General features: G+C 43.1%; 1 protein-coding gene and 1 long non-coding RNA gene across 2 annotated transcripts in view; both read right to left on the bottom strand.

Moving 5' to 3' along the window:
- The window catches only part of EMILIN2 (elastin microfibril interfacer 2), a 30,767-nt gene extending 23,860 nt beyond the window's left edge, over positions 1-6,907 (bottom strand). Inside the window, 3 exon segments of the mRNA XM_029959388.1 lie at positions 6,530-6,629; positions 6,632-6,652; positions 6,787-6,907. Coding sequence (XP_029815248.1) covers positions 6,530-6,629; positions 6,632-6,652; positions 6,787-6,907 — 242 coding nt within the window.
- Positions 6,908-10,222: 3,315 nt separating this feature from the next.
- Positions 10,223-12,552, bottom strand: LOC108641149. The gene is made up of 3 exons (XR_001921790.1): positions 12,333-12,552; positions 11,704-11,875; positions 10,223-10,415 (listed from the first exon to the last, which is right to left on the bottom strand). It is a non-coding gene; the product is annotated as an uncharacterized LOC108641149 (long non-coding RNA).
- Between the last annotated feature and the right edge of the window lie 2,196 nt (positions 12,553-14,748).

The raw sequence follows: 14,748 nt of genomic DNA, 5'->3' as shown, positions 1-14,748 counted from the left end.
CTCAGGCAACACCACATGGTTCCATTTGTAGCTCCTTTCAAAGCCTCCAGAAGTGCCATTGTTTATTACTTATGCAGTGAATTTCATGCCACTCAGCTGGAATTCTTCTATCAAAAAAAGACGAGATTCAAATTACAATTTTCTCTCTTGGGAGAAAAATGTTTCTTCATGGGAAGAAAGAGCCAAAGGACTCCACACTCTGAAACATGACCTCATGTCTCATACTAATTATTTCTTCCTGTATATCTTCATACAGACACATACACACACGGAAATACCTATCTCTCTAACTCTCAGCCACCGAAGATTTTATTTTCAAAGAGCTGACCACTAAAGTCCAGTAGACAATGCTCAGACGTTTAAAATGTTAATACTCTTAATGTTCATAAATTACCACTAGGTAGGCATCCTCTTCTTAGAAGCAGTAAAACCAAGACACAGGGTGCATTTAAGTAACTTGCAGCCACAGACAGCCTGTGGCAAAGTTCAAAGCAGAGCTTCATTCTTGGGACTTACATTCTTGAATTGTCTTACATAGTTGCTTCCTTCCATTTTGTCATGAGATATACTTATGCCAGTCAGACGTGGTGACAGACCAACAATAAGCTATTAAAATCCCACTTAAATGGAATGGGATAGGACAACCCTGAAAATACAGTCCTTTCAAAAAGATTTCAGCAAAACTTTGTAGAGCTGCAATGTGATGTAGTCTAACAGGGATGGAACAGGTGCAATTTTGCAACAGGTTATATGTTAGCAACATACTCATTTGCCTCTTCCAGCAGCGAGGACCAAGTTTCTCACCCTACACCAGTGAAAAGATCAAGTGAGGATGCAGAACATGGCTACTGATAAAGCTGCCTGAGAAACTGAGCTCCAACAGTATCTCTCCTGCTTCTCTGCCCATGAAATAAACTGATTCCTAGGATGCTCTAGAATTAGCTATTGCTGACAGATTATTTAAGAACACACACAGTTAGAAGAGAAAACCAATACTTTCATGAATGCAAGAGCTAACTGTGGGATTAGCTGGGACCCCAACTTTCAGAATAAAATGGAGCATTGTTTTGAGAGCTGTTACTTTTCAAGACACCAAGCCAAAAGTGAACCAGAGGGGAAAGGAAAGATGAGATGTGAATGCAAAACCTAAGTCAGATGGGAGTAATAATGCACAATGTGTAAAACTGGCACTGCCCACTTTCTAATGGTGCAGAATATTCCTTGGTTATTTGAGTGATTTATGATGAAATACACTTTAAACAGGTCAGCAGCTCCCTAAAAGAGAAAATTTGTTGTATTGGCAACAGTTTGGTGCTTAACAGAAGAGGCTCCAGACCTCCAGGTCGCACATTTCTCAAACCTGAAAGCATAAAACGCTAAGTGTTTACACTAATGTGAAGTGGGGAGCACTGTGTGATTTTTTAAAAATTGTTGCAACACACTCAGATGATGTGTGAAGTTAAAATTCCCTGTCCAGTTCACAGAGAAGAAAGATTCTCTTGCATTCAGTGTGTGGAGGCAGAGATGCACAATTTCAGGCTTGGGGAGCCAGCCAGGAAAGCTTACCACACCCAGCAGGCCCTCAAAGATTTTCAAACAAGCACTACAGGAGATTGAAGTTTTTTAAGTTTCCTTGCTGTTTTCAATGCACAACCCCTTAGGCTAACCTCCCTATGTAGTCAGCTAGCTGGAGCCTGTACAAAGAAACACTGCTTCATACAAAATACAAGAAGTCGGAAAAAAAAAAAATCCCAAGGACCTTTATAGATACTTGGAGGGGAAACATTAAACAGCTCTCACTTTCCCTTCAAGTTTTTGTGCATCCTGAAAGTTTTTCTTACAAGATATGTATTGCTGGAGGCCAGTGGCAGGCACAGGCTCTGATCTGTACTGACTTGTGTATCTGAGTTTTTGACCCTCACTGGTGCTAAGTGTTCTGACACTGGTCTGTATGCTTAATTTCTAGCAACTGAACAGTCTCACTGAAAACTACATTGAGACTGTTGAAGGGTTGAAAACAAGATGTGGATTTCCTACATGTTCCTAGACTAGGGTTGATGTGCTCCACCGAGGTTGCTCTGGGGTGGCCAGATTGATGAAGCCATTTAACATGAACTCGAAGTCTCACATGTTGTTCCTCAGTAATACATTTCTGCTTTTACTTAGTATTATTTTGTTAATAAACACTGAGTGCTGCTCATTAAAAGCTGTGTTTTACTCATAAGTAATCATCTATCCTGATACTTAAGAATGCAGAAAACTAACAGTAATATTCTCTAAAGTTATTTCAATCTTTTGCTTTAAATCTTCTTCTGGGCAATAAACAAAACTGTGAATCGTTTGGCAGTGGGCTTATTTATGCTCATTTGAAAGTATCAAACGACAAGAAGTCGGAAAATATTGCTCAATGAGAGATTTGGAGAGGCTTGCCAATTCAGCTATTGATTCATTCATCATTTCCTTGACCATTTTCTAAGTATGTGCAACAAAATGAAATAATGGGTTTGTTTATTAAACATTTATCATTAGTGTTATATGAGAAGCTTACACTAAACCATGAAATTTAGTTTTCACAAGCTAAAGACAGATGACCTGACTTGAGCCCACAAATCTTTACTCATGTAGCAGAATTAATGGGGGTTGGTACATGAATTAGAAGATCTGATAAAACATCCCCTCTTCCAAATCCCCGAGCAACCTTATCTAACCTTGAAGCTGGCTCTCCTGTTAGCTGGGAGCCATGGCAGGGGGGGGTTACATACCTCCAGAGGTTCTTACCAACCTAAATTTCTTTCTATTTGATTTACGGGAAAGTCCTATCGCAGTTCTGTAGCAAAGACAGAAATCCAGAAAACATCCCTCTGCTTCAGCCACTTCAGTTCACTTCAAACTTTAAAATCAAAACCTTAGTGTCGAGAGCAGCTTTTCCCAAAAATGCTGGGCCATAAACTTGAGCACCTATGGTACAGCCAGGTGTCCCAACATACTTTACAGAACAAGAGGCAAACCAAACAACTGGTAGGACGATACCCTACTCTGAAGCAGCTACATTAACCAGAACAAGCCAAAACCCTAAAGAGTGCGTAGGATCTAACCAGAAGGGCAACACATTTTTTCTTTAGAATCCAACAATGCTATTAGTTATAAATTGCTAATAATGCTATTTAAGTTACCAAACCATTCACAAGAAAGCTAGGAAAGGAAATTCACAACAAAAGAAGCAGGAAGGGGTCAGTTATTTATGAAGTAATATTAAATTTCAAAACATCCAAGTTCTTTTTAGTGGGTAAAAACATTAATATTTTGTGTAAGTACCCTTCAGCCCAATGACCTACTAATAACAACGTTCCTCCTTCTTTTGCTACTCACAGTTTTAAGAAAAATAAATCAGGTGCCCCCATACTTCAAAGGGAACATACTTCAAAGGGCCTTTCTGCTCTTTCTACTCCCTCTCTTCCTATCTCTTAAGCAGCCACACTTCAACTCACATTTATCCTTGACACCTTAATGAGCCAAAGCATTCACCAGCTTTTCAGCAAGGAAATGCACTATCGAGCCCAAGTACCTACAGATCACTTAAACAATGAAGTATAATAATTTCCTGAATTTCAACTTAGTTCAGGAAATACACCCCCTAGCCAAAGTGAACTTACAGTTAACACTTCTAGAAGTGTAGTTATCCCAATAGGGGATTTTGTTTTGGTTTTTTTTTCTCCAGACAAATTATATTTTAATGGGCCTAAAGGGTAGGTAAAAAGGGTTCATGCACGCATATGATTTTTATGCTTAATCACCACACCTTTTATTTCTAAAAAAAAAAAAAAATAAAAAAATTAAAAGGATAATCAGTGCTGACTATAATCCAAACCTGAATACACACTCTCTTGTATGTGAAGAACACATGGAGTTTGGGAGTACTCCGTATGTTTAAGGCAGTGAAAAGCTCCCATATAAAATGCAATCTAAGTAATTGCTATCCATAACCTAGACTGTACCTAAATATTAGAAAGGCGCTTTAAACCTAGTCTTCAACTAACATAAATCAACAGAAAATCCACTGACTGTTTAAAAAATAGACCTAACAGTACTTAAGTACTAATAAAACTCCTAAATCTATGATACAGTTAAGGAACTCTTTGTTTGATTTGGATCTCACTGTCCCCACTGTCTGCAGCTGAATGAGCTCTCAGATAAACCCTGGGTATCAGGAGGAGAGTACACAGGGACTATACTTTATTACCATGAATATCTGCTATTTAGTTCATTTTAAGCTCTCTATGCAAGTGTACAAAGGAAGGAAAGAGAATAATTTTCTAAAAGTCCTCACAGTTATTTCTTTGTTGCTTTTATAGCTCTTTCCTCTCCTATTTATGTCAGCATTAGCTAATAAACATATATAAACACATTTTGTTATTCAGACCACTATTCCTTCTGAATTAAACAATTCTTTTCACAGGACTGAAGTTAGGGATTTGTAGGATTTGTAGCATTTGAAGATTAGCTCCTTTCCTACTCTGGCACTTAGAGAAGGTGTATATGCAGTAGACAAAAATAAAAGTCAAAAAGTTCAAAAGTTTTGAACACAATAAAATTTCAAGATTTTGATATTCCACCATCTTTCAGTGTTAATCAGCCAGTGCTGTGTAAGGTGCTTAAAATATTTTATGTTAAGAAAAAGGAATTGTTTTGCAGTTGCCATTACAGTTATGAAGAAAATAATAGTGATGTTCAACAAAGAAAGTCAAATTGAGGCAACAAAATCTTATGATAAATACCTAATTCCATTCTCAAAAGAACAAAAAATCCCATGAGACTGAACACAGCTGGCGAGACCAAATGCCTGTTTAGCCCAATATTCTCTCTCTGACAGCAGCCAACTCCAGATGTTCCGAAGCACAAGGACAGACAATGCCATTTCACAGAACCACAGAGAAATCTGAAAGGGATGGGACTTCTGGAGGTCATGCAGTCCAGCCCCCTGCTCAAGATGGGCTTCCCCTTCTTACTCCTGCCAAAGACCTCACACACTCAAACATTTTCAGTTCAGGAATTTCCTGAGCTAGAAGCAATGCCCTTGCACTTTCTTCATTATCTACTAGCAAATAGTCCATGAAAGTCCTAATTTACTGCCTCTGAAATTCCTTATCTCAATGCTTGGTGATTTATATGTTTAAAGAGCTCAGTTTCAACCACTCCTCACTCCTCTGTAGCTCCACTACGGAGACTTCTCAAGACAGAGGGCACACCCCATTACACAGTTCATAAACTCAGTCACAAGTCCAAAATGGCCAGTTCAACACTCCAAAGAGAAACGGGATATTACACAAGAGTGTTACTCAGCTGTATGCTGTCTTTGTTTTTTCCCCTCAAATTCTAGGGTTTATATTTTCCAATAGAGAAAAGCTGTTTTTTTAAACGAAAACAGCAACCCAAACAGACAGAAAGCGAGGCATTTGAATGCCAAACACGCAACACCTATTGTCATGGGCCCCAGGGTGGCAGTGTCATCAATGTCCACAGTCTTATTTCAGTAGTACCCAGGATGCAGCAGTATAAGTTTCATTCTCACTGTTTCACGTCAAAATAAAAACTAGTTACTGAAGTTTTACTCTAAAACAATCCTCATCATCACCTCAGCCCAAGTCTGAGCCTACGAAAATCTGTGGGTGTCCTTCGACTGACTTCTGGGAGAGGTGAAATGCTTTCACAGGATGCATATCACTAAGAGCTTTCAAACAGAAACATGCAAATATTACTGCTTCTCAAGTGGGAAACTGAGGAATGGGGACTTGCCTGAGATTAGCCAGAAGGTAAGTGGGATACATCTGTTCCCTGACGCCTATGGTACCTGCAGGCTCACACAGCCTTGCTGCAGCACAGCGTGCCGTAGGTGGTCACTCTGCAGACTAGCATGTGGTCACACTCATAAAGCTTAAAATCAAAAAAGTAACTTTATATAACCTCCCGTAAAAATCTCTGCACTGGCAGCTCCCCTTGCTGGGCAACCGACAGGGATACACAGACTGTAAAGCAGTTGGCTCACGTTCCTGGCTCTCTCTTGATCCAGGAACACAGAGCAACTATAAAACCGGTTTTGAGCGTGGCTGTACCCCGGCAGCTCTGGGCCAGGGTGCGTAGGGGCGCACCCAGCAGCACATAGGTGCGCTCCCGGCAGATCCCGGCGTTCCCGCCGTCCATGGGAAGCAGCCCGCGTGCTTTCCGCCTGCCTGCACGCCCCACCACGCCGACGAGGTGTGCCAGCGCAGCTCCCTCTCGGCGGGCTGGCTGCACAGACCAACAATTCAATCTGGCTCCAATTAGCTCCGGCCGCCTGATGTTTGCAATGAGAGCGCGCTTTGTCTGGGGCGTGCTGGGGACCAGGGGCGGTCCGCGCCCTCCTGCCCCGACTCTGCGCTTTTGGGGTGCCGGGAACCACCCGAGCGCCGGCGCAGCGACCACCTCCCTGCCGGGGCTTGGCAGTGGGTGGCCAAGCTCTTGCCTTCCCGAGGTCGCCTCCTGGGCTACTTACACCGGGGTCGGCTGGCAGGGGAACTGGTTCCAAGCGCACTTGTACTGGGCCTGGACGTAGCTCTCCGTCCCGTCCAGCACCGAGCAGCTCACGTTCTTGTCACTATGTAGGCGCACCCCGTTCCTGGAGGTGGAAAGACAGGCGCCCGTCAGAGAGTCCTCCCGCCGGCCCAGCTCGCCCGGACCGGCACCCCGGGCTGCCCAGCTCGCCCCGCCGCGGCAGCGCCTCCCGCTCCGCTCGCGGGCGGAGGTACTCACTTGCTGCGGGAGCCCGCCGGGAGTACGGCAGGTGCGGGGTGCCGTGGCTGAGCCGGCGCCCAGGGCGAGGAGGAGCGGCAGCCCATCCCCAGTGCACGGCGGGCCCCGGGCACAGCTCCATGGGGCGGCGGGCAGCGGCGGCGGGCGAGCGGGACGGGCCGGTGCCTCTCGGAGGGCTCCCCCGTCCGTCTGTCCCCTCCGTCCGTCCCGCCCGCCCTCGTCCGCTCCCAGCTCCCTCACTGACGCAAATCCCCCCCACCCCGTTTCCGCCCTCCACAGCGGCTCCGCACCCCCTCCGGCCGAGGCGCGTCCCCTCTACCCGGCCGGCCGGCCCCGGCCGCCGCCCCGCTCCATCCCCCCGGCCGAGCAGAAGCGGGAGCCGCCGGCTCGCGGGGCGCCCCTCGCCATCAGCGGGTCCCTGCGGGGCAGCCCCGCTCCCAAACCTGCCCGAGCCGGCTGACGGCCGCTCCCGAGCGGATGGGAGGAGGGGGCCGGGCCCCTGAGGAGGAGCTCCCCTCTCCCGATGACCCGGAGTCCTGGGACAGAGCGCAGCCCCGCGAATGGCGGGCAAGAGGGGCACTGGGTTCTCCTTCAGGTGGGGCCGGTGCAGACGCAGTGGGCTCCCGGTGTGCTGGTGGTGCTCCCGGTGGGCGTGAGGGAGGCTGAGAAGGGCTTGCTGCCCTGTGGTCCTTGCTTGACATCAGTGCCATGACATGGCATTCCCTTGTATGGCCCAATGGCTCATTCCAACCCATTGGCATGGGAAGGGTGCTGGCAGCTACCTCTGCAAGCGATGTACAATAAGCCTTTATTCGTAAGGAGGAGTGTTCAGTGGTTGGAGAGAGCAATGGGCATTCAGGTTGACCCAGCTGTTAAAATCCAACTCAAGCACCTCAACTGAGTGGCCTGCCCGGGTGAGGCCATCTGCAATGGGTCCACCGCTGTCAGGACCACACAGCTCCTTTATCTTTCTCAGCTCCTGCTATTTTGCAGGTTGGATCTTTGGATTGAGGCGAAACTGAACAAAGCATCAAGGCTGGGCCAGGTCAGGCTGCTCCCACCAGAGGGAAGGAGGGGAAGGGAGACAGTGATGTATGGGTGGAGAAGAGTTTGGGTGGGAGTTTTGGGAGCAGTGCCTGCTGCTGCTGATGAGCCTGACCAGCCCCAACCCTGTCCACATGTTCCCAGGCCTCCCATGGCCACAGCAGCTGCTCAGGGTTTTCTAGGTCTCACAGGCAGACAAAGCCAGCAGCAGGGTTGGACCCTTTCTTGTGCTGTAGACGACAGCCTGCTCTCCTCACAGTTTGCCCTGACCTGCTGAAACAGGAAGGTTTCATCTGCCAGTCTTACAGTTGGTCTCACCTGACAACTTCACTTGGCCTCTGAGTCTGCAGGAAAATAACCTTTCAATGCTGAGGTCAAAATTATGCATTCAGACTGTTTTTTAGAAGTTGTTTCACTGGAAATATACACTAAAGCTTCCTGTCCCCCAGAGAAATGTGAGCCATTACAGATGCATAGGAACACTTCATTGGTGATAAATAGCAATGGGAAAAGATGAGATTATGACTGTTGCTTTAATCTGTCTTGTTTCACTTGAAACCCTTCTAATGCCCTGAAGCTGCTTTGAAGAGGATAGCACCTCACTGTCTTAAGAAACTGTGCTTCAGACAAGGGTTGAACAATTTGCTGTGCCACTGTTTAGATTCGTAGAAGCGTATCATTCATATTTGTACCGGCAGAAATTATCTGGAGTTTCTCCAGCCTGAAGAAGGCAAGACTAGATTTCAATACCTAAAAAAAAACCTTTTCCCCCCTCCTCATTCAGACCAACTCATGGAGTTGGTCCTTTTCCAAGTGACGAGCAACATGGAAGAGCTGTATGTTGTCCCACAAAGGGAAAGTCATTAAATAATAAAAGACTGAGGTCATGCCTGTCTTGAGAATGACTGCATAGTACAAAAATTAATAGGCTGATTTAAACAAAATGAGCATGAAGCAACATATGCAAAACACTGAGCTTATATTTTGGTGAAGGAAGATAAAGCAGATATTACCTGATTTGCCATGAGGGCACCCTACTAACCTGTGAACCACAGACTCAGTTGCGTGACCGAACATAACATGGGGCACCATTAGAAGTAGAGTTGTTACAGCCCTTTGCTTACTCCGTGGATATGACAGATAATGAATCAGGAGTTTCCTGTAACTTCAGGACTCTGTGAATGTTCACTCAATAACTGTGCAAGAAAATCTCTCTCCTGATTTCTGATATGTGGTCATCTCCTTACTGTCTGAATCAACTACTTTGTAAATATTATGAAACAGAGCTTTGACAGCACTTGCTGCCATTTCTTTAAAAGGCTGTGTAAGACTTCTTCCACTGCAAAGCACAGTGCATTTTTTAGTTTATTTCATTTAAAATAAGCCATAACACTGAAAAACAAAATCCTGCAGGACCATTCTCTTCTTCCCACTTAAACCAGAGCTCTATGGGAAATTGAATACAAGTGCTGCTTCAGGGAGTGAAGTTTTATGTGTGGCTGCACGATGGCTCAGTAAGGAGTAGCAGCAGAGATGACTTGTGGTGGAATTATTGAGCTGAATAAAAATGGATGAATTTGGGCACATGCACAGAGCTCAACTCCTCTAATATTCACACCGGGCCTATGATATCAGCTGATTCAACAAGCAACCAGTAGAGAAATTGGGCTTTGTCAGGAAAATCTTCAGCTCAGGTGCCTGCTGAAAATGTGGTCCAAGCTCTGCACATGGCTGCATTTTTTTCTATGGGTGTAACTAGTTTTATTTCAGAGCATAAGTATGAGGGTTAATCGTGTTCTCAAGAAGACAGAAATGCTCACACTTTATATCTCTGTGCTATGTCCTCTCATCTCTAAAATTCACAGAAATTCCAAGACAGATGATCCTTTCAGTACATGGAAAGTATCCCTCCACCCCTCCCTACAAATGGAACATGTAGTCTGTGAGTGCACTGAGGAGATCTTCAATGACTGCATCCTTGGCAGAAGGAGATCCCAGATATGACTCCATAAATTCTTTTAAATGTTTTAAAGTTCTTGTTTCTTTACTAAGCATCCTGTCTGTGTTTCCGGCATCAAGATCAACCACACTTTCATACTTTGTAGCAGGACAATGATAGGGAAACAACTAGGGCCACATGCAAGGGCCTTCCAGAGAGATTAAAGTGCACAGAGCAGGTGGGCAGAATAAATAGCAAAAACATTATCAGAGTATTTACTGCAGAACCCCCAAGAGAGAAAAGTATCTGTAGTGGTGTGATGCATGGAGCAGGAATGGTGTTCTCCCTGCAGTTTACCTCTCTTATCTATCAGCTTTTTTTCCTGTAGATTTCAGCAATAAATTTCTTTGTGAATTCTGAGTTCCTTTTCTTCAGGTTCCCCGCCTGAAAAAATTGCCAAAATAACTTGTGTTTTTCAGAGAGGTGTTTGTACTCCCTTGATACTTCTCTGTAATAAAAAAAGGTCTCTCATCTAGAAAAATTGTCTGTGGCACAGAAGGTCTCTCAGGTACTTCTTTCCAATCAGGCTTTACATTTGGTCTTGTATTAACTCCATCCATTGGTCAAAGCAGGTCACAGTGTCCCTCTGGAAAGATGAAACTGGTATTAGGCAACAAAGAAAAGTTTGAAAGGAGACTGTAGGAAACTCCAAGCTAACAGAGGAAAGCTTGGATTGAGGTGTATCGTGCATGCTGCTAGGAAAAGCACTCCATGGGGAAAGAGGGGTTTTGAATACTGTTTTGCAGAGACATGATACAGCCCTGTCACATTCACTTGACCTGGTGCATAGGTCACTACATGGTAACCTTAACATTAATGTAAACATTTCTAATTTGAGTCTAGGATTGGTGTTCTCCAACTTTTCCCCTCTCAGATTTGACTGTGAGCTTTGGTTGCAATATCTTTTAAAAATTATTCCCCATTGCAAGAGGCAGGTTTCAATTTTTTAATTTTTTATGCGTAATCACCTCAATAAAGTATGTCAGACACATATTTATCTGTGAATGTTTAATGAAAATTAATGACTGAATGAAAAGTAAGTAACAGATGCTAATAAAATTACTCTTTATAAACACGTTGACTTAGAGCGAAAAATCCAAGCTCTAGTCAGGGATGAATAAATAAACAAATGAAAGGAAGAAGAACAGAGTATTTTGGATTTCTCCTTACTGAAGAGCCACCTTGAAGGACCTTAACAGTTACGCAACCACAGAGATTTTGTTAATGCCACAAAAAAGGTCTGTAGCAGAGATCCATTCTAGGAGCTTTGGAGTATGCAGAGATATAGCTCATGTGGTCCTGACCAGTGCTCGGCCACATCTTCACTTGAGTGAAGTGCTGTATTTGCCTATCTAGGTGACAGTGGTGTTGGGGATGTTTCAGTGTATGGGCAGGCAACCTGAAAGCTCCAGCCTTTCTTTCTTGCTGTTCCTTTCTTTTTATGGAAAAACATTTGTGCTACGTTTATTTATTTAAACAGAAAAACAAATCGGTGTATTACAGAGAGCCCAAACATTGCCTAGTTGTGGTATGCGTTAGGTGTTTGTATTGAAACTGATGCTCTTTACTGTCATACTTATGGGTTTGATTAGAGAACAAGATAAACAAAGGCTAGTCCCTGGGAGCAGCTGTCTCAGCACACCATTACTATCTGTTCAAGGCCTCAAGGCAGGACAGCAGAGATCAATATACATTATTCTCCACCAGGAAGAATGATCTGCCTGAGTGCTGGAGCATCATTAACCACAAGTATGCCACACTTGTGGAACATCCTATCTACTTGGTACTGAATAGTTGGGACAGCTAAAGAAATAACGTGATTAAGGTCTATATTGCTTCTATACAAAAGGTAAGTGCTCTCTCATATTACTTACTGTATAATGTGAGAGGACTGACTGATGTTACCATGGTTTTCCAACCACAGAAGTCTGGACATCACAGTATAGGATGACAATCAGAAGAAAACATTTTCCTGCTCCGCAGGATCTTCAGCAAAGAGCCCAAGCTGGTTGGCACATGCACTAAGGTGGAAGAAGCTAAAGAGTGCTGGAAAGAAAATCAGAGGAGATCAGCATTCCTTGGCAGATGGGCTGGAGATGGGAGGGTAGAGGAGATATGGGGAAGAGGTTTCTTTTGTGTCTGTTTATCTGTGATTTGGTGAAATTGCCAAGTGACTTCAAAAGAGAGGGTGCATGATGCTCTTCTGTTCTTTCCGCAGCTACTACTGCTCTAACCTTCATATTTAATAGGACAAAAATGGTTTGTACAAAGCTACAGTTGCTACCTGTAGCAGAAACCTGCAGGCAAATTGTTGGAACATACTTAAGAGACTGAGTCTGAAGCTGTATGCATTATTTGCCCTTGCTGTAAAGAGTTTATTTGAATGTTGCTTGTTGTGAAAAGAAGAATTGTCATATTGTTTTATTATCTCACCTCTGATGGTAGTGCAGTATTTCAGAATAAAGAATTAAACCGAGGGCATTAATTAGTGTGCAGTCCTTACCTGCAGTATAGGGCAGCTTCCACAGCTTCCCAGGATGCACCGCCCTTGTCAACGTGCTGCTCTCTGATTGAACATGACAGATTTCAGCTTTCATAATTTTTTAGAGCTGAGCTGGAAACGAGAAAAGGGAGTGGCACATGACTTTACAGTGTTTGGGACAAAGTTGTCAGCAGATTTTTAAACAATGACATTGCTTCTGATAGAAAATTATTCTGAAGCTGTAATTCCTTGTTCATCAGTTTATCCAGTCTCTGGCTGAAGTTCCTGGTGTTTTAAATAAGTAAGAAAGTTATGTGAGTTTAACTACAGCAGGTATGAGTTTCTAGGTGGACATTATAATCTCAGTTTAGGTGTAACAGATGTTGGTTTATTTCAAGGAATTGATTATAAATGCACTAAGTCCACTTAAAATTAAAATAATAATCTCTTCCTGAAAATGAGAGGCGGACATTCTTTATGTTGGTAAGACCAAATACTGTAATCACAACATCAGTCTTGCTTCCTTGGAAAAAAATAACTCCTAGCCTAATTGTTTCCCAAGGAAGAAACTAACTGCTAATTTTAAGGAGGCCTTCTCTATATTTCTTCTGATCCTTATCTATTTTGCATTCAAAAGCAAAGTTAAATTTAACTTCTGTTCAACTTGCACACTGTAAAGAAGACTTAGAAATCATTAAAGAAATAGAAGAAATTCTGAAAGAAATTCTGTGTTTCAAAGTGAACTAACCAAACATGAAAATGCCAAGAATATTTGAAATAAGACCTTATTAGGTAAAGACCATGGCCACAACTATTTCATGCCTGTCTGCAGTCACACCATGTTTTTAAAAGAAGGCTAGTTTTTCTAATTCAGCCATTTGGACAATGAATGAATTTCTTCAGCTTCTCTACTTTCTCCCTGTTTTTTTTTCTCGTAGAAGGTGCTGCTTATTATTTGTCCTGTAAATTCTAATTAAGGTTACAGCTGCTTGAAGCTGGAAAAACTCAAATAAAAGACAGGAACAAACACTAAGTCTCTTTTTTCATCTGCCTTCTCCAATCTTATATTTTCACTGGATGATGGTGGTATGTGTCTCTCGCTAATCTCAAAAACTACAACTCAAAATATATGACTGCAGCTTGTAGTGAACAAAGCTAAATGACAGCTCCAAGCCCTGCTGCCTGCAGCCAGTGAGGTTGCTCACCAGAAATGGAGAAGTATGGGATGGAAGGGGGGAGGAGAGTCCCTTGTAGCAGGTCACACCCTTCCCCAAGGCGCTTTTTTTCCCCCTGCTCAGTCCCCAAAGGTGCTTTTGTGTGGAAAGACATTAACAACCTCTTGCAAATATGGGATGAGGTTACAATACTTTTATGTGCACAAGCCTACTAAAGGAGCAAGATTTCCTATACAGTAGTAAGGCTATCACAGTCCAGTTCATGGAAATGATCACGTAGCTTCTACCCCAAAGAATTTACAGTCAAATCAGACCCAGGCAGCAAATAATATTCCTCCTGTTTCTGACACACCTGTAAACTCCAGTACTGTAATATGACAAATTATTTTTTGCTGCAATGTGAAATGCAAAGGAAACTATCTGATCTTTTCTTGCAGTTGCTTTTGATTCTCTGTTTATTATTCAAAAGTTTCCAAGGAGGTGGTGATTTTAAAAAATGAGAAGTTAAACAAAAGAAGGAAAAAGATGAAGTAAAATGTAAGAGGCTGCACAAGAGTGTGACTGCTAAGATCACACAGATATAAGATCACACAGAGATAAGACAGATAAGACACAAAAAGGCACTGGAGGTAAAGTGTGGAAAGAGGAGGTGGTGAGGTCCACAGTGAAAGGGTGGGCAGCATCTTACTCTGATCATATGCTCAAATCTCATGAAACATTGTTATTCACATATTTGCCTTATTTTATTGTGCTTTGTTGTACTTCATGTACTCTAACATGAATTTCTGTTAGCTGAGTCTGAGGGAAAAGTGTTCCTTCTTCCTCAGGCCTCCAGTATGTTGTGGTAAGTTTGGTTGTAAGTGTTCCACTATTGAGTCTTAAATACTTTCTGAAGGGATGTGCAGTTGCAAAGACAAATACACTAAGAAGCAGATTAAAATGGGGAAAAAAAAAGAAAGTTCATATTTTGTTTTGTTCACAGAGCTCACTAAGCAGTTATCTGTGTTTATTCTAGAGATTTTTCCAAGAAATTATTCTCAATAAATGTTTTGCATTGTATCCTAATTGTGAGTCTAACTGTGTGTAAGCCGGCTGCACAAACCATGTGTATTGAATTTCTCAGGGCTGCAGATAAATAAACTGGGGATAGCAGTGCTCTGGTTTGGTCAGCTAAGCAATTTGAATGAGCCAAGGGCAACATCCTTAAAGTAGGTAAGTACTTCTCTCCCACCAATGTTGATGGGAATTAACAGCCCTCATCT

Source organism: Manacus vitellinus, unplaced genomic scaffold (assembly GCF_001715985.3).
Source record: "Manacus vitellinus isolate BGI_N305 unplaced genomic scaffold, ASM171598v3 scaffold_1_pilon, whole genome shotgun sequence".
NCBI lineage: Eukaryota > Metazoa > Chordata > Aves > Passeriformes > Pipridae > Manacus > Manacus vitellinus.
The sequence above is the reverse complement of the archived record's forward strand: the minus strand, read 5'-3'. Positions and strand labels throughout refer to the sequence as shown.